General features: G+C 46.9%; 2 protein-coding genes across 2 annotated transcripts in view; one reads left to right on the forward strand and one right to left on the reverse strand.

The window, feature by feature from the left end:
* Nucleotides 1-17,347: 17,347 nt before the first annotated feature.
* Nucleotides 17,348-18,920, reverse strand: LOC121232632 (collagen alpha-2(I) chain-like). Its single transcript, XM_041120370.1, has 2 exons — nt 18,315-18,920; nt 17,348-18,124 (listed from the first exon to the last, which is right to left on the reverse strand). Exons 1-2 carry the CDS (start codon nt 18,918-18,920, stop codon nt 17,348-17,350), a joined length of 1,383 nt encoding a protein of 460 aa, XP_040976304.1.
* Nucleotides 18,667-19,476, forward strand: part of USP7 (ubiquitin specific peptidase 7) — a 75,418-nt gene continuing 74,608 nt past the window's right edge. The window contains exon 1 of the mRNA XM_030001638.2: nt 18,667-19,000. Coding sequence (XP_029857498.1) covers nt 18,919-19,000 — 82 coding nt within the window. The 5' untranslated portion in view covers nt 18,667-18,918. The remainder of the gene's footprint in view (nt 19,001-19,476) is intronic.

The following is a 19,476-nucleotide window of genomic DNA, read 5'->3' on the forward strand; positions in this document are numbered from 1 at the left end:
CTGCACAAAAATTGCCAGTCAGTGCAGCCAGCCGGCAGACCTGAGACTGGTGATACAGCAGTTTCGCAGCGCTCTGCCAGATTCATCCTGCTCCAAACATATTCATAGCAGTCTCATGGAAGTCCCAGGACTGCTTTGGCAGCAATTGTGCAGGATAAATAAAGCTCCCATTGTTGCAGATGACTCTGCTTTCAATTGCATGGGAATCCAGGACAGCAGGGACTTCTGACTGATAAAGGTTAGCGCATTTGTACTACTTTTCTAGTAACGTAGGGCTCGAACAGCGGCACTAAATTGCAGCTTTTGGAGTTTATTTGGGGGCAGTTGTTTCCTAATCGCGTGCAGCATTTTTCTAAGCAGCTAAGCCTTCACTACAGTGTTTATTTAATTCTTGCGTCCCCTGCCTCACTGCACTGCCATTTGAACAGGCGTGAGTTAATATATTCTCAGCCATAGGGACGTCTGGCTCTTCACATAAATACGGAGGGAGTCTTTGCCTCAAAAATCTCTGGATGAGGAGGGGTTTGTATCATGGGAGCAGAACGCAAGTCTATAATCAAGGGCTTGTGTGATTTCTGAATTGTTGAGTGGAAGAAGTAGTGCTCTTTTTATGATACGCCTTGATAGAAAGTCTTTTTATAGTTAAGTATGAGCCGTGCAGGTTCACTTAAAGTAGCCCTGATCACGACCTCTGAACATATTCCTGAAAACTCTTTGGATTTCACTAGCTATGAATATTCCTTCCATAGAATAAATTAAAAAGACCTAATGCAGTTGCTTGCATGTTACCTTAACATTACGCTACATTTATTTGTCCCTCCAGCAATTTACCGAACTGAAGTTACTGCTCCTGAATATACAGCATGTATAGAACAGATACAACCTCTTCAAAGACAAAAAGCAGTCCATCTTCATTTGCTTAACTACGTTCCTCCTAACATACTTAAGAAACTGCGTGCAACTTCTCTGAACCAGAAATTTCCCACTAGTAGGCACCTGAATAATTAGAAGTGTTATTAAAAATTTTGTTCCAGCAATCTGGTCTGCCTATATGGCACATGTTTTTTTGAGCCTAATCAGAGCTCCGAAGGCAGTTTATATAAATCAGCCTCAGGATGGTAATATGATAGCAGCCGCGCTTGTTTATAATGCAGCCTGCTACATGGTGCAAAGTCTGAGTTTGATTGTTTATAGCGGGCAATGAAAAGGCATGCTTCTGCCTTGCCCCTTGCTCACCTGATCTGAACCATTGAAAGCTGCAAAAACCATCGGCAGCCTTTTTCTCTAGATGTTCAATTTACTATGTTGCAGCCTGTAGAATAGGAAATCAAAAATTATCTGTAACAAAGTTAAGGCAGACAGTTTTTCAGCAGTCTAATCTCCCTCGCATGGGCCAGAATGAGAGTGTAAAAGCATGTGTCCCTTCATACCAGCACAGGGACAAAATTCCCTGTGGCATGCTGAAGTGAGGGCCCTGTACATCCAAGCTCAGCACTGCAAGAGCTCACTGCCTGCGTCCCGGCAGCCAGCACGCTCAGCCAGGCTGGTCTCAAAGAGGAGGCAAAAAGTGGAATTGGGACTGTGAGAGAGTTGTTTGTTTTCCCACTTCTCTGAACGCCGGAGGTCTCAATCTGCCTGCAATTTGGGGAGGGAGAGATCCCCAGGGGATAAGGAGGGAAGGGAACGGAGGAGGCTGCTTCCTTTGCTCTCTCAGCATGGCAACCCATTGAGAAATAAGGGAAGACAGACAAGAATCTTGTTAAAATATAGTCAATTAGGGCTAAGGACCCTACAAAAGGAAGAAATGTCGCTTATAAACAATGCTCTACGAACAGCAGAAACGATGAGACTCGGTTCCTGCACATTCTCCCATGCAGATTCTCTGATGTCTGATAGCACAGCTGTGCTCTTCTTGAAGCTTCTGTACTTGGGGAGTCGTGGTGGCTTTCTCCCCTGTGCAGCACTCTAATAGAGTGACACGTGGAACACTCTGGATTTATTCATTTGGGAGCTAATCTCTGTGCTTCTTTTGTGAAAAATGAAAAATGTGCAGGGCACAGCCTGACCCCGACACAGACATGCTGGGGACTAACGCAGAGGGCACCTCCTTGCCGTTAAAAGCAGGTTGGCACGCCTGAGCTTTGTCCCAGGCAATCACAAATAACACCATGTGTCTAACTTGGGGATCATCTTTGCTTTTACAAGCTAAATGGCAATCTTCTTCCTAATGGACTTCCCATGGTCCTTCTCCAGCCGTGCAGAGCGTGTGCGGTGGCAGGAGAAGGCAGAGAGCAATTCCCAGCGCTCCTGGTTCCTCCCAAGCGCTGCGCACATGGGGAGCTCCCGTCCTCAAATCGCCGAAACAATATCCCCGTCAGCTGGGTCTCCATCAGCCCTAGCGTAACTTGCCCTTTTAAAGCTCTCAGCGAACAGATCACTTGCGAGTATGTAAAATATAACGAAAACACGAGTGGCCAGGACTTGCTTGGCAATAAAGATGTCTGCACTTCTGAGCGCACGGCACGGGCGGATGATGCAGGCCTGGTTTATGGCCGTCGTAAAGGCTGTGTGGAAAAGTCACCTGACGCTGGTGGCTTAACACGACCGTGGTTTATGGCACATTGTTTTCCCCTTTATTGTGCTCCTCCAGGAACGTGGTGTCACCTGAGATTTGCAAGATGCATACTCTGTGGTGCGTAACAGCCCCGAACCCTCCAGCGGACTGAACTGACACACGTGTATTGACTGCATTGAACTGTTCAGCTTTACAGCAGTTGAGAACTTAGCTTGCACAGCCTATAGCATGTTAACTATGTTATCTTTGTAATTTTGTTATCGGACTGTCCTGTAGCTCCCTGGGAGGGGGACTGCGTTCACCCATTGCTGTCCTCTGTTCTCCCCGCAGGATGAGCTGCTGTTGGCGAAGCAGCTGATGCGTGCTCCTCTTTGGGGAGTTGCTCCAGGCCGTGCTCTCTGTGAAAGACCAGGATATTCAGAGGATATGCTCAAGTAATTTTTTTGGTTCCCTTTATCAGTTTTCGGTATCTTCCTTTAACCTTAATTTTATATTTATACTTTTGGTGACTGTAACGACCGCCTTTCCTCCTCTCTTTTAACACTGTTGACAGTAATAGTGTAGCTATACAGGTGTATTGTCCTTGTTGGCATACAACAATGATTTTAAATCCATAAAGAAAAATTAGGCTTAGAATTGTTGTTTTGGTGCTGACCTTTTTTTATTAGTGGAATACAAAATCACAGAACTCTTCATTTTCTTTACCTTGCTGTCCAGTCCCCTCTGTTCTTGAATTAGCTGGCATTTCTTCCAGCTTATCATCAATGTGCTAAGATGGTGATGAACCGTACAGCAAATTATTTTGGGAGTGGGAGTAGGTAGTCTGAATTTGTGAATTTTTAATTTCAAATATATTGCAGAACCATTTTGCCTTTCTGTTACAAAATTCCTCTGGGACAAACGGAGATTGCTTACAGGTTACTTTTATCCTTTTGTGCTTCTTTCACTTACTTAACCTATTTTTCTGCTTCCTGGATTCAACCATTAAGGCTATCCAGTCCTTCAAGGAAAAATTCAAATTTCCTAACAGGGAAGCCATTGATATTTGAAGCCTCTTATTTCTTGGAAGCAGTTCCTACAGGACCTCTGCAATAGCTAAACATTTTTTTTTTTTTCAGTGTAAGGGTTCAGGAATTGTCCCAAGCAGCAGAGGCAACACCAGGCCGCTGGCTGCAAAATACCACACAAATGCACCTTCCGTTTGTAATATCCCTATTCAAGTGTCTTTTGCATAATAAAAGCATTTAGCAACAAATATAGGCCACAAGGAGTTTATTCATGTTATTGTTTGATACAATAAATGCCACACGTGAGCATCTGGTAAACTGCAGATTTTTTTAAAATGTCACCAAATGTGTTTTTTGAAAAAGAACATCTGTCTGCTAATGCAAAGCAAGATTACAGATCTATATGGCAAGACAAGGTCTACACTCTTCCTGCTCTAATAGCCAGTCTTCCTCTGTCTTCCTCTTTTTCACTGAGATGAGCTTATTTCATATAATTTCTATGGTAATTTTTCTGTACACAAACTCCCAATTACTACAATATGCCTGTAATTGGTTGTTGTGTTAGTTAATCATGTGGCCAAATAATGTCTCCATAAATAACGCAGGAAGAATTACAACCATCAATCTAGGAAAATAAACAAAAATAAGATTTTCTACATAAAGATTTGTAAAAAGACTTAATTCTCTTAGCCTCAAGAAAAGAGAGAGCGTGCTCTGTCAGCCTTGCTGCTGCGGGGTCTGGCCAGCTCCTGCTCCCCCCTGGTGCAGGCTGGTGTTCCCAGAGCGATCCTCCGTCCTGGAGATTGTCACACGGGCTCTGGGAGTATTTGCTAGGCATTAGGAAACACGAGATTTGTTGTTTCATTGATGGATTGGCTTCACGTTCTGTCTTTTGGAAATGGAAAGAGGTGGATTCAAAAATAACAGGGAAAGAATGAGGAAGCTCCTCTGGGCAGGACTGGCAGAGAGCTGATGGAGCCAGAAGAACAGGAAGAACAACAACATGAGGACCAATAGGCCTTTCTCCTTCACGCAGGTTATTGCTATTTTGTCTTCCTTGAAGTCTCATATTCCCAGAAATGACTCCTGAACCAGCCTTGGCTCCTTCCAGTTTCCTCACACGACGTTTTCTGGTGAGAATTTTCAAAATGCTCTGAAGAATTAAGCTTTGAAAAGGTCTGGCCTCCCTGATTGGCTTTTTTTTTTCCCAAAGCAGTGATTTTTTTCCAAAATAATGGGGAGGGAAAAGTAATGAACCTGAGTTGTATGTGACAGAGAAAGAAGAGAGGGTGAGCGTGGGAGCGTAAGCATTGCACAAGGAGCACGTGCTTGCACGTCTCCCTGTGAAACAGCAGTTTCCTTGCAGTGCTTCAGACTGCACTATCAGGCAGAAAACCATGAGCAGGTATGCGCTGTTGTACTGCAAAATGATGTACACGTCAAACGACTGTATCCATCCTCAGAGCTGCACCGTGTCACAGGATCCGGGAACACGCCTGGGCTTCCCTGCTCTCAGGAGCCCCCGCCTGTACTATTTCACCCGTCCCTGCCGGGACTTCTGCATACCCTTGGAATTGCCCTTCTCTTCAGGCAGCGGATAAGCCTGGGCTTCCACTCCTGCCTCCTCCCACCACCACACTCAGCTGTAGCTCCCTCCACTCAGCCACCAATTCCCCAAATCAGTGGCTGTTCTTGCAACCCCTTAAAAGTCAGCTAGGGTCCTTCCAGCTGTGAGTCCGCCACATGTTTCCCTGCTGTCCTGCTGCTGTGTGTATAAGAGAACTACTTCACTTTTCTGTCTCCTCCATTGGGGCAGAAGAGGATTGAGGATGTCCCATGAATTCCCAGATAGCTGGTCCTCAAGCTTTTTTGCCTGGCAGGATTCAAAAAAAGCTTATCAGTATGTCCAAGCTCACCACAGCCAGCAAAATCAGACCAACAATCTACTTGGCCTCTAGTACCTGTCACGTAGCCCAGAACCTCTCCATCACTGCCACTATCTGATGCTTAACCAAACTCCATCACACTTGGGACAGCAGATTAAAATCAGCAGTGTGAGGTTACATGCCTTCAGCCTTACTCCTCTCCAAGGCAGACATCTAATCCTTGAGGAATCAGGTCCTAGATTGCTACTGTCAGCCCAATATACTGAAGGAAAATAACTCCGGCCTGGGCTGGCCTTTATACAGAACTGCAGCAGTCCCAGTGCTAATTCACAAAAAGTTGTCCTTGCTTTTGAGGACAGTGACACCCGGCAAGAGGATGGGAGAGGTGACTAACAGTAGTGACATCTTTAAGCATACCGACATTTACAACATAGTATTTCTGGGACTGTGTGACATTGCTATAAGTTATTGTTCGGGAACATAGGAAATGAGGACATTGGACTGGAAAAAGTTTCCTATTTCCTTGAAACTAGTGCCTAGCTGTTGTACTGAGAGATGATCAGTAACAAGTTGGAAGTATCTTTAAAAAACAACCTATTTAAACATCAAGCTACCCTCATGCTTAAACAACACTCCCTCTACTACAAATAATTTGCCGCTCTCAAATTATAGGATACAGAGAGGAAGAAATCAATTGTATTAGATTTGCAGGTCTGAAAATGTGTATGTATAAAGTTATGCATAGGAATATCCCAACTGAAAAGCTCTGTGTGAGCCTGAGGCTTTCACGACTCATCCTCTTCCAGCTGTAGCTGTACTGGCTAAGGCAATTATTGCCTTCCTTAAGTCCTAAGTGTCTGTGTAACCAGTACTTCAGTCCATCCTATCTGCTAATGCAGGATTGCTTCCTACTATTTTAAACCCCTTAAGGGACAGGCTTCCACCTTTTCCCTTGAAAGATATGTCCGTGACTTCGTAAGTAGCACTAGTAAGACATTTTTCACATACTCAGCCTGAAGTTTTTGAAAAATATTCTCTCTCCTCTCTTACCCTTACTCAAATTCCCCAAACAAATAATGGCTCTTTTTTCTTTGTACCTGTGTAAATCCGAAATATTTCACAGAATAATCCATTTCTGCATTAATGTACAGATGGTTTTGCCTAGTTGTTTGTTTGTTCTCTAGTTCTGGTTAAGCTTTAATGCTGTGAATGCCTAACAAGAGCTTATACTATACTAGCAACATCCCAAACAGTATTGACTGTGAAATATCAACTGCCTAAAAAAAGAAAGTTACTGACCTATAATTTTTGCTTTTGAAGAGAACATTTAGATTCTCATTTCAGTGAAGCTTCTCAGTCCTACATCTTGACTACTCTAATTGAGATAAATGCAAGCCTTTATTACTCTGAGAGGTTTGGGTCCATACAGTGGTGGCTTGGTACTAGTGCCAAACACAAACCTGTGGTCTCCACAACTGGATCAGCTGCTCCGTGCAGCTCCCACTTTGAGCAGGAGTTAATGTTTTACCAGAGAAATAAATCAGCCAAGGAGGGCAAAAAATAAAAGAGGATGGGAATGGGAAGAAAGTCTGACAGGACAATACAGAAGTTAAAAATCAGCATCTTATCAGAGACTGTCCAAGAGTAGGACAGAGGTGAACAGTCTCTTCAGGGAAGTCAGTTCTAGTGAGTGGCTGGCCCTCTCCAGAGGTCTGACTGGATTCTTAGCCCTGGAGTATCAGGAGGCGACAAAAAAGAAGCAACAACAATGACAAAAGCCATGTAAGGATGGAATTGATAGGAGAAAGGGATGGATACGGAAGCCAAGTCCTATTAAAAACAAAAGGTAAGGCAACTCAGAGCAATCTCCAGCATAGCATTGCTTACTCTGAAAGATGCATGTGAGACTACAGCAAAGGAAACTCAGAGCTAAGTAATGTTATCCTGCAACAGATGAAGTTTCTGCTGGGTTGAACAGCTTGATTCCTATAATATTGGAAACAATTTCCACAGCACAGGATGACTAAAATAGGATCTTGTGCTGTAGACCAAATCTAAATCATAGTGGAGAAAGTCCACATAGCTAGTTTGCAGTTGCCTTTGAAGGAAATATCCCTGAGACAAATAGTGGAGGCTGCTTTGTTCAGGTCAAATGCAGTTTGACATAATTTATAACTTCAGGACAGATGGGTTATAAAACCAAAATGTACTGGAGTAGCTTAGCCGTTAGGCAAGGTATCAGTAACAGAGTTGCCCATTGTGTTGATACCAAGTGAGACAATAAGTTAGACAGACATTCAAAGGGAATTCATTTGCTCAGGTAACACTTTACAACTGGTTTCTATAAAAAATTCAGAACAGGGCTTCATTATAAGATGCAGGGTGGAAATGGCAAAGTAGCTCAAGTCTCCTCTTTGCAGTGATTCTCAGATGAGTTCTCTGCAGCTCTCTACCATGTAAAATCTAAGAGAAGTGACTGATGCATGAAACTCACTTGCTGTCACCAAGAAAGTATTTAAGAAACCAGACAATAAGTGGTTCCAAGAAAGTCAGCAATGGCAGCCCGATAAAGACCGTAGAAGAGAGCTTTTTGTAGGAGGTTTCAAAAATACCCATTGCCATATGAACTTGTAACAAAGTCTTAAGAGTCTACCTTGGAGTAATTCAGTTTAGGTAAAACTTGCTGGCATTTTTACATCAAGGAGCCTGACTACTTGGATGTACTGCTTCTTCCCGTGTGTATTGGGGAAGGTCAGTGCTTTAAGCTTTGGGTTCTGATGGACTAAATCACCAAAGAATCATCAAACAAAAGTGTCAGTTCTTCTCTACTTGCAGCTGTAGGTCTGCCCAGATTTGAAACCCAGCTGAACATCACTCAAAATCTTCTGCTTGTTCTGAACTGAGGCCAGAGGTAAAAGATTTGCCTTTGTTAGACAGCTCCTGATAAGATCTTTAAATATTCCAGCCTCTTGGGGCTTGGTCTGTGTTGAAAGATGGCTTTTGCTCCTTCAGCTTCTGCTGTAAAGGACCTCTGGGACTGATTTACTTGAAGCTACTCAGAAGCATGAAATCCTATTAATAAAGAAGAATCCCTCTCCCCTGCCATGACCAAAGCATTCAGATGAGTCCATGAGCTAACCCTTGGCAGAATCCTCCGGCTTGATGGTGACAGTTTATTGGGTCTGTGGATAGAAATATGAAAAAGCCACCCCACTGAGCATGTAGAAGCACCAAATTAACGCTTTTGTAGAAGATACTGCACGTTAAGCTATTAAAGAAAAACTTCTTGAAAGTATCAATGCACCTTGAGCATTGAGGCAAGAAGTATAATGAGTACCAACAACAGCAGTCTGCCAAAACACTGAAGTAGCCTCCAGAGAAGCCAGGGAAATCAACTGTCAAAGCAGGTTCCTACATGCATCATATCACTCCGGGCAACAGCCTTCAACATTGGCAAAGCAGTGATGATTCTGCAAGGACTTCCTTTGCCAGGTACAGTCAGGAAGAAATAATGGGGGATATTAAGTATACATATACATATGCTTGGTGGAAAGGGTAAATGATGACCATAGGAATCCTGCTTTTTGCTTAATGCAGCAGCTGCAGACATCAAGGATCAAACCCAAAAGTTATTGAAAGTTATCTTACCCTTAGGATCCCAGACGAAGAAGTGAATTCTGACCAGAGGGTAGCTTTAAAAATGATCAATTCAAGGGTTTTCCAACCATAGCATATCTGAAAACTTAAACTGATAATTCTCTTTCCTCCCCATGCCCTACTACTGCTGACCACACCATGCATCAGAAATATTTCAAATACAATATATCTAAAACTGCCTGAAAGATCTTTTTTCCCCCCAATTTTCTCAAAAGAATTAAATGGTTTATTCTTGCTAAAAACCAAGTTCAGCCAAAATGTACCCTGACTGAAAAGCCACTTCACTTCCACTACAATGGACATAGAAGGCATTGCCTAGAAAGCAAGGCATGCTGAAAGAATGACAGCCTGCTTTAGCACCAATTGAATGTTTAAGTAAGTTTCAAATTCAAATAACAAAACAGCTTGTATTAAATATAATTAATATTAATTGCTAAATATTGAAAACATATAAAGGTAGTCAGATGCCATATTTGGCTTTGACTTCACCACTGTGGAAATGTTAATTCATGCTCTCATCTTGCCTCCCACACTCTAGTGTCAGTTCTTCTATGTTCTTTAAAAGTCCAGCTTCTTAAACTCTTCTGAATGTAAACTACCGCTGATAATAGGAAGAAGTGCAATTATGTGATTCCACTGGCAAACAACTCTACCAGTTTCAGTTCCATTTCAGGATCCCAGTTAAATTAGTCCTTCCTATTTTTAAGTCTTCAAATGCAATTGCCCCAGGGAGCCTTCCAGATGTTTATCTCTCTGCTCCCAGCCCTGCTCTTTGTATTACTCTAATTGGTATCTTCCTCCTCTCTGCAACATTCTGCACAATTCTGGCATTGCTGTGGTGAGACCCCACATAGAGGAGCAGTTTTCTAGCAATTAATTCTCAGTCTGTGCTCAAATATCTGTAGCAATCATTCCTGTTGACATAGGCTTCTGAAAAGTATCTTAAAGAGGAGAAAAAAAAAAAAGGCATCTCATTTGTTTCTTACGGCTTTTGTGACAAAAGGCTGGAGATACCTTTTTTTATTCTGTCCTGGGTTTTTGGCTTGCTTGCACTTTGACCTCTCTAGCTTTGCTAGCTGGCAGATAGCATAGGAAAACCAGGAGGATGACAGTGACAATTGGGCTGATACCTGAACAATCTGAGGGCAGGGGTTTCTAATCAAACTGCTTCTTCCTCCTACTGAACTCAAATTCCTAATAATACTTAGGAGACAACTTACTCTGGGAAAAATTCATCAGTCACATCTTTATCAAAAGCCAAAGGGCTTTCACTTCAGCAGTTTATTGTGGGAACAATGAAGCTTCATAATTCTGATACTCCTTTCACACACACACACACACACACATCCCCCCTCCCCCCATCCCCCCCCAAAAAAAGGAAAAATACTTTTGTTTATTTTACTGGGAAATTCTGACCTGAAAGCAAAACACAAGACACTGAAGGACACTGCATTGGTTCTTGGATCTGCCTGCACAGAGCACCCTGCAGGATCAGGGCTTTCATTTGAAAGTGATAGAAAAAGAGTCATGTCTTCTGGGACCTTCAGTTCAAAGCAAAAGGTGTATCTTCCCAAGCTGATCTTTAAAAAGTTTCTTTCTGTTAATAGTTTCACTTCTTTTAATTTATTCTCTCTCTAGGATCTTTCCTCTGCCACTTAAAACAAATGGATTAATTCAGCCAATGCTGTAACATTCATTTGAAGTAAAAATGCCAACTGCAGATCTCAGTTGCCTTGTTTTATTTGGTCATTTTGGGGTTACAGATTTTGTGACGTTTGCATGTTAAACAATTTACAAGAATAATCTCCAATACTGGAATCTGATCTATCTGTGCAGACTCCACTGACTTCATTGGGTTTACCTGGGTTGATCAAATTGCAGGATCAGTTCCTTCATTTGTACTGAACTCTGCCAGATTGTAAATAACACTTTGAAAAGACATCAAATCTACCCTTAATATATGACAGATTATTCAAATATGATAGATAAAGATTCAATGTAGCCATAGGATCTCCTGTGCTTATGCTGCCCCTGCCCTGTTTTCACATTTTGTTAAACTGTCAGGATAAAGTGAAGACCAGGGTGAAGAAGAACCAGTGGCAGGGAGGAGGTAATCAGTAATGTGGACGCTTGAAAGAAGGAAAGGATTTGTGGAGCCAGGTTTTGCTTCTGAGGAAGAAGGTAAGGGAAGGAGATAAGGCAATTGCAGTGTTTAGACAGCACTGTAGGTCTCAGGCTGATGCCTGGGTTGCCATCAGATTCCTGGTACACAAAAGCGAAACTCAGCACCTGGGTAGGGATTCGATGTGTGGCCAGGCAATGGGAGATGATCTCAGGGAGGAGGAACGGCTCAAATTTTGAAGTACTCAGATCTTTCATATTATATTCTGTATTTATTTTCACTTGAACATAATAGTTTGCATAATAGTTTGCTTAGCAGCACTAACACCTGGCAGACCTGGTCAACATCAGGAAACTTTTTATTTAGCAGAGATAGTACCTGCCCATCTCTGTGACCCTTTCCTGTGACCAGACAAGCAGAGAACTACATTTGTGGATACACAACTAACTCCTCTAGTTAGCAAGACCCAACTTAAATGCGTGTCACAGTCTTCTGGATCAGCCATCTGGTGCTTTGCAGAGGAGGTGTCACAGAGGACGTCTGTGACAAAGCCAAGGACTGAAGTCCCATCTCTTAAGTCTCAGCCTGGTACCGTAACTGGAAAGTTTCTGTTCTTGTTGTCTTCAAGAACTCTCTGGGCAAAGGGCACAGAAACTCTTGGTATCCTCCACAGTTGGATAGACAAGTGGCCAAATACCATTACAGGTGATACTTGCTTTTGATGTCAAAAGACAAGAGACTTAAACAATAGAAAATTTGCAACAGGGTGATCAATTGCTATGCCATGCCTGAAGAATTCACCCGATTTTCATCCCACTACTCTGTGCCACCTTTCCTTGGATGTGTGATACAGGGATGGCCAGAACATACAAACCATCAGTTTTTCTAAAAGAGACCACATAACTCAGGTCTTTAATATATACACAGCTCACATTCTGGCGCTGACAGTGAGCTAGCTGCTGTATGACCTGTGGTGCACGACAAGTCACTTCATCTTTCGCTGCCCGTTTGTAAATACGGCGATCTTAAACACCTCACCTCCCTTACAGAGGAGGAGATGTACAGATTATTCAAAGACCACATTACGAGCACTTTGAGAACCTCTGCAGGTCGAAGTGCTTTGGCGGAACAACGCATGCTGCACAGGAGGTATCAGTTTTCTTACTGGCAGTCCTTGTCTTCCACTAATAATATATTTATTTTTAAAAGGGCTGTTGCAAGCATACCTAACTGCATAGATACTTTTTAGCTTCACCTTCTGCCTTCTACTCAGAGTGAGACACCACTTTTACAGCTACCCTTAGCTGATTAATTACAGTTGTACAGAAAAAGATGGACCAGTAAAGTACCTTCCATTCCCTTTTTACTTTGGATGTATATCACTGTAACACTTGACTTCATAGTTTACTGTGTCCAACAAAACTTGATGAGAAAAAGGAATCATTGGACTTTTCAAAGATGGTAAACAGAGACTGAGTCACCACCTAGCAGCTTAGATGTAAACATACAACTTTTTAGCAAAACAGGCTTAGTTTTATTGAGAAAATTAAACTTTATCAGGTTGGTTTGTTTTTTTTAATAGCTATGAAATTAGATGTCTTGACTCCCTGTGAAAGTCATATGAAAGATATGACTTTGGAAAACTGCTCAAAAATATACTTCAAACCATGTAAAGCTTTGAACTATGGGATGCATTCACTTGTAATGGATTTACCACCTTTTATTAGTAAGGAATAGTGATTTATATCTCTCCTTAAATGATAATGTTTGTTCAATTAAAGAGAAATCATCAAACCAAAGATCTCTGAACTGAAAACATCCCTGAAAATTTTGTATTTATGCATTTTACCCTAGTTTTCGGAGGAAACAGAGCTTAGGTTATTGCACTGTCTGCCTGCCTGTCACTCTCAACAAAGAATGATAAAGGGGTAGAAGACTGAACTAATAAATACCTGCAAACTTTGTGGAAATTGCTGGCTCATTAAAGAACCACAGAATTATTTCAGCTGGGAGGACTTTCAGAGGTCATTGGGTCCAGCGTCTGCTCAGAGAAAGACTGGGGTTGTTTGGAGCTATTTGTCACTTCGTGGAAAGAAAAGCCATGAAAGGCTGGGGTTATTGCAGGATGTCGAGGGTTAGAAAATGTGGGAAACACATTTACAGGATGTGAAACTCCATCGATCCCACTACTTGTGCAACAAGTTGTTATAGCTAAATACATACATTGCAGCCAAACAAATTATCTAGTTTTTCCAGCTAATTTTGTGACTTTAACAACATTTTCTGCCTTTTGCCTGTTGCCTTCCTGTCTCATGTGCTGCAGGAGGCTTATGATTATTTTCCTCCCCACACTCAGCTTGAAGGTGTTCACAAGAGCCATAGATCGCCTGGTTCAACTGGAAGGTCTCTGATTTGCGATGGCATTAATCTAGAGCACCCAGGACAATGGATTTGATTCTTTGGCTCCCTAAATAAGGTCTCCTGGGTTCCACCTCGCACTCTTTAGGCACAAAGCAAGCCAGGCAGCACTAGCAATGGGGCAAAGCATCAGAAGGGCCATGAACAAGGGAACACAGAGCTTCCAGCAACAATGAGAATACTTTAACTACTTTTATCACTGTAATGCAAAGCGTCTCTGATCATGGATGTGGGACAAAGAAGAAAAACTGTGAGAGACCAGAAGAGGCTGCCTAAGCGGGGAAGGCAGCCTGGTGGAACTGTGGGTATGGTCCCACGAGCGCAAACTTAATGTCTTGAGGAAGCACTGTGTTGGCACAGAGGCACATTTGCATTAATGTATATTCATCCAGAAACATAGTAGAGTAAGCTGCACAAGCAGCAACCCCAGTTTTGCTGGTTTAGTGCATCTATATTAAGGGTGTGTGCTGATGTAATTGCCCTTCTGTCATTAAATGGCTATAAATTTTCTTAATTATAGACATGGCCACCTGCACGCACTATGGAGCACCATAAGTGGTGCTGGAAGTAAGTGTAGAGACTGGCCGGGAGAGGACATCTCTGAAGCTGAAGGCAGGGCAGCAAACAGAGCCAAGCGGGCAGCAAGATTTCCTGAAGCAGCTGCGCAGCAGGGACTGGCAGAAACAATCCCGGTCTAACTGATTCTGCCACGGGGCAGAGGATGGCCTAAGCATCCTCCTCCTTTCCTTCAGCCCCGTTTGCTGTGGTTCCCTCCTACAGTTTCCCTGCGGTGGCCATCAGGCCCTGCTGAAGCCGGGGGGGTATCCCACTGCGGGGCAGCAGCAGGGCAGGGGGAGCCTCCCCGGCTCCACCAGGGTCAGGATCTCTCACCTGGAGGGCAGGATCTCTCACCTGGAGGGCAGAAACACAGCGGAGACACAGGGCTCGCTCTGGTTCCTGACGGCTCAGCCTGGCACACAGGCAGACGAACACCGGCTTGCGAGTGTTTTAAAAATAAACAGCCTGAGTTGGATTTATTTTTAAATTTCAGGGAGGCTCGGGAGCAGGTCAGCAGCTCACAAAACGAAGCTCATTTCTTCAATGGCATTTTAAAGATGATAGCACCTCCTTAACGTCATCTCCCGTTACGATGACTAATGTGGAGGGAATGCCGGGAGGCTGCAGCCAGTCGGTCCGACAGCCCTATTGACCCTCAGAGCACACAGTAAGGGATCTCCTTTGCCTACTAATCTACGACCCCAACCTGGAGGATGAAATCCTTTGCTCAGGTGCAGCCTCACCAGATTCCCCAGTGCTTTATGTGTGGGCAAAAGGGCCAAGAGGGACTGGATTAGTTGACAGGGTAGAGGCCTAAATTTAGACAAGATTCAGTAAGTGGGTGTAGGAAATGAAAGGAAAGAGTGGAAAAGTAAGGACAAGAATAAAAGGAATAGGAATGGATACATAAACTGTATTCATCACATCCCCGCTCGTGATCTTTATTTTTATTTTTTCTAAATATCAGTAACCCCCGCCAGGGATTTGCCCAGCATTTCTGCACAAGGAATTTGCCATCAGAACTACAGTAGACAGGAATCACTTGCAAAGGGATGTGGCTGTCGAGCATGGGGTGTGCAGTGCAGAAACAGATTTATTTAGAAAATAGAAGGCATTTATGGAACAGCTGGATAAAAAAGTGACTGGATATCAGCGCTGGTGTAGAGGCTGGGTGAAATGCCGGCACCATTGATATGGCCACATGGTTATACAAAAGGTGACTGTCCTTTCCTTCAAAGGTCAGAGCTTTTGTGTCTTGTACTGGACAAAGGTGAACAGCATAAAGTTTCAGGAGGAAGAGGCAATGGGCCAGAAATATTCAGCAGAAGTATCCTTCATGTAGTTGGGGATAAAATGTTACCATATGTTGAGATCTGGACTTCACCTTAGGCTTGGCAATTAATAAGATTTCTATTTCCTGCCTAGAAACAATCAAATCACAGTGCTACAGTCACTGGCTGATGGTATAAAATGCCTACTATTTAATTATTTCAGAAATGCATGTGAGATTATTATATACACATACTTAAAATCTATTCCCTCTTAAATAGAAGTACCTGAATCAATTCTCAATAGATTTTTTTTTTTACTCAGCTATTTTCACACAATATAAATGATGGATTTTCACATATCTTTTCAAAACATTATAAGGTACTTTAGTCCGTATTGTAGCTGGACTCTGAAAAGATAAAAGTTCACTTAAATTAGGAATATACAATCAAGTGCTTGATTGCGATGTGCCGTCTTCACAAAGTGATGATACATCGTTCCTGCGTCCAGTTACTGACAGGCAAATTCCTGCCTCTCTCTTCCACACTGCCCTTTCCACTGCAAAGGGTTTGTACAGATGCCTTTGACACGACTTCTGCTCCTCTAAAACAGTAGGAGAATTCAAGAATTTTGGAAAATGAGCTGCCTTAAAATGAAGTGAAGCTCAAAGAAGTTTTTGTATATGAAAGAATGTTTTCAACACTTATCATCATAACATCAGCTTATGGTTAACTTTCGGGACTGGTTCTTTGCAGTAGTGAAATCATTTTCCTCAGTTGTTCCTTGCCCACAAACCCAGTGTCCATGGCTGAAGAATCAGGTAATAACCCGTAGCCACCTCCTTGTTGTGACATACTGGTTCATCCTGTATTGGGGATCACTTGTGGAAGGAGGATGGAGGGATGAGTTTAAACCTGTGTATGATTTAGGAGTTTGGAATGGAACTCCTTAGGAAAGAGCAATTGTTCTGGGATGTAATTATAGGGAAAGGCTGGCAGTGGGGAATTCAAAGTTTAGGACATTAAGAAACTAAAGATATATGCATCAATCTCTGTCCGAACCTCTGTCCTAATCCCCCTCTTTTGCTGAGATATTGTAAACTCGGGTGTAGCAGATTTGTCATATTTTTGCCTGGGACAATAGCAACTAACCATTTCCAGGTTTGTAAATCATTTTTCTTCAAACAGCTTTTGAAAACTGAGAAGAAGAACAGGGAAAGATCAGAATGTGCTTTTTGGAAGGCAAACTATAAAATTAACTGGTTTTAAAACCCGAGCTTCCCACTAATATCCTCAACTTCCCTTATTTTTCCTCTTTCTAGCCCTGGAGTTTTACTATGTAAGGCAGGGCTTCAGACTTGGAAATTATTTCCCTCTCCTGCCCAGTCCTGCAGACTCCGGTGTTGCTGAGAAGGGGCCAGCTGGAGCCCAGACAGGCAGGACTGGCCCCCCAGACTGGTTTTGATTTGCTCATTTTATAAACTAGAAAAATAAATAAACTTTTAGTTCACTTATCCACTTGCAGTCAGACCAGCACCGTCTGCTTGGGTACGTTTTCAGTCCCTTCAGGAGGCCCAATTTTGCACGTCCTGAGCCCTTCCTGTGGGAGACCATCCTGCTGCCTGCCTGTCCTCTTTCCCAGGACCGTGAAGTGAAATACTGGACTGTTTAACGTGTCTCTCCACAGACTTTCAGCTACTCTTCCATCCCTAAGTCAAGTTGCTTCCTTCGTTGCTCGAGCCCCAAACTGGACCAGCCAGGTGTTACTTATTCAGCCGCGCCCCTGCCTTCTCCTTCCACCACAGGAAAACGGATGGGTCTCTTCCCTGAAAGGGACTACGTCCTCCGTACGAGGCTCACGAAGAATAGCGGCATCCAGGCGAGGAACAATCTTGTTTACAGAAGATTTCTCTCTTTCCACACATCACGCAAAGACGTCCTGCATCTGCCAGCTCATGCCCTACAAGCGCGGCAGCCCAGGGACGTAGGGCAGCGGGGTGCCCCGCCAGGGGACGGGCCGAGCCCCGAGCAGGACCCACCTCAGCCACGGCCACCGCAAGCAACCGCCTCCCGCCTGGCCGCGCCCCGGCTCCAAGGCCGGAGCGCAGCGCCGGGAAGGGCCTGCCAGGCCCCGAGCCCGCCACGAGCCCCGCACCCGGCCACACACACGCGGGCCTGCGCGCAAGGGGCGAGACGTGCCCGCAGCGGGCACGGAAGCCCCCGGGGCCCAGACGGAACCCGGCGCCTCCACCGAGCCTCCGCGGGGGCCTGAGCTGCCCGGGGGCGGCCCGCAGCCCGCCGCCCCCAGGGCCCCGGCCGGGCCCCGCCGCGGGGGCCGCCGCCCTCGGCCGCGAGAGGGCGCGTAGCGGCGGCGGGGTGGGAGGGGGGGGGGGTGCGTTGGGCGGCGGCGGGCTGCGCGGCGAGAGGCTCCCCCGCGGAGACGCGGGCGGGCCCGGGCTCCCGCAAGGCGCGGGCGTAGGGCGCGGCCCCGGGCCTCCGCGCCGGGCCGGCGGGAGGAGCGGGTCTCCCCCGCGGCGGCCGGGAGGGGCCCGGCGCCTCGGGCCGGCGGGCAGCGAGGACCCTCGGCGGCCGCGGCGGCGCTGCCCGGGCTGCGCGCAGGTGGCGGCGGCGGCCTGCGGGGAGGCCGCGGCGGCGGCGGCGCCGGCGCCCGGGCCCGGCCCCTGTGGCCCCGCCCCTCCGGCCTCCTGTGGCGGCGGCGGCGGCGGCAGCGGCTGCTGTTCCCGGGGCGGCCGCGGCGCTGCCTCCCCCTCCCCGGCTCGCTGGGCTGCCCCTCATGCGGATGTGACATTTCACGGCGTTTACCGCAGCCGCCATTTTGAGACAGAGAGCGCTGGCGGCGGCGGAGCGGCACCAGCGCGCCGGGGCACAGGCAACGGGGGCGGCCCGCGGGCCGGGAGCAGCGAGCCGGGCGTCGGCCAGCGGCTGTGCCGGGGCGCTGGGGGGGGCGGGAGGGCAGAGGAGGGGCCCCGCGGCGCCTCCCCGACTTCGCAGCGCCGGGGACACCTCGCCGGGGGAGGGGGAAGCGCCGGGCGCAGCCGCCGGGCCCTGACTCCTGGTCTCCCGTTCCCCCCCCCCCCCTCCCCTCCTCCCGGTCCCCTCCCCTCCGGCCCCCGGGGAAGCCGCCACCCCCGGCCGGTCCCTCCTCCCCACCCCTTTCCCCCGACCGGGTGCCGCCGCCGAGATTGGGCGAATAGCGAGCAAATACGTGCGCGTCTCGCTGCCTCCGCCGGCTGCCCGCTCCCTGCCCGCCGGAGCCCAGCCGCAGCCCCCCGAGGCGGGTGCCCAGTCCCGGCCGCTGCCGAGGCCCCGCCGCTCCTCCGCCCCTTCCCCCGCCGACACAGGCCCGCAGCCCCCAGCGGGAAAGGCCCAGGCCGCCGCCGAGCCCGAGCCCCAGCCCCAGCCCGACATGAACCACCATCAGCAGCAGCAGCAGCACCAGAAGCCCGGGGAGCAGCAGCTGAGCGAGCCCGAGGACATGGAGATGGAAGGTAAAGCCGGGGCCGCGCAGGGCCCCGCGCCCTCAACTCTGAGGAGAGTTTCCTCCACACACACCCCCCCCCCCCACCCCGCTTCGCTGCCGGCTCCCGGGGCTCCCCGGCCGTCGCGTCCCCCTCGGGGAGCTCCCCTCCTCCCGCCGCGGTAAACACGCGCCCGGCCCTCGCCTCCCCTGCCCAGCAGGGCCGGCCGCCGCTCGCCGTCCCGTGCCCGGCCGCGGCCAGCCCCGGCCGCGGGGCTCCCCCCTCCCGGGGCGCGGGCAGCTCTGCCCGGCGGCGCTTCGGCGGGAGCGGGGGCGGCGGGGCGGGGGACGACGCCGGGGAAAGTTGGGGCCGTGAGGAGCGGTGCGAGGCCGGGGGGGGGGGGTGGGTGGGTGGGTGGAGGGGGCTCTGCAGGAATTTGCATCGCGGGAGGGGGAGGGTGCGGGGGAAGTGCTGCTACAAAAGGAGACCCGCTCCCCCGGGGCGAG

This window comes from Aquila chrysaetos, chromosome 25 (genome assembly GCF_900496995.4).
Source record: "Aquila chrysaetos chrysaetos chromosome 25, bAquChr1.4, whole genome shotgun sequence".
NCBI classification, from domain to species: Eukaryota; Metazoa; Chordata; class Aves; order Accipitriformes; family Accipitridae; genus Aquila; species Aquila chrysaetos.

What these genes read in the sequence shown, in the direction of transcription:
- LOC121232632 (XM_041120370.1), bottom strand. Translation starts at nt 18,920, where the DNA reads ATGTCGGGCTGGGGCTGGGGCTCGGGCTCGGCGGCGGCCTGGGCCTTT. An exon ending in GTCTCAAAATGGCGGCTGCG is followed by an intron (nt 18,125 to 18,314) that starts GTAAACGCCGTG and finishes GCCTCCCCGCAG; the next exon opens with GCCGCCGCCGCCACCTGCGC.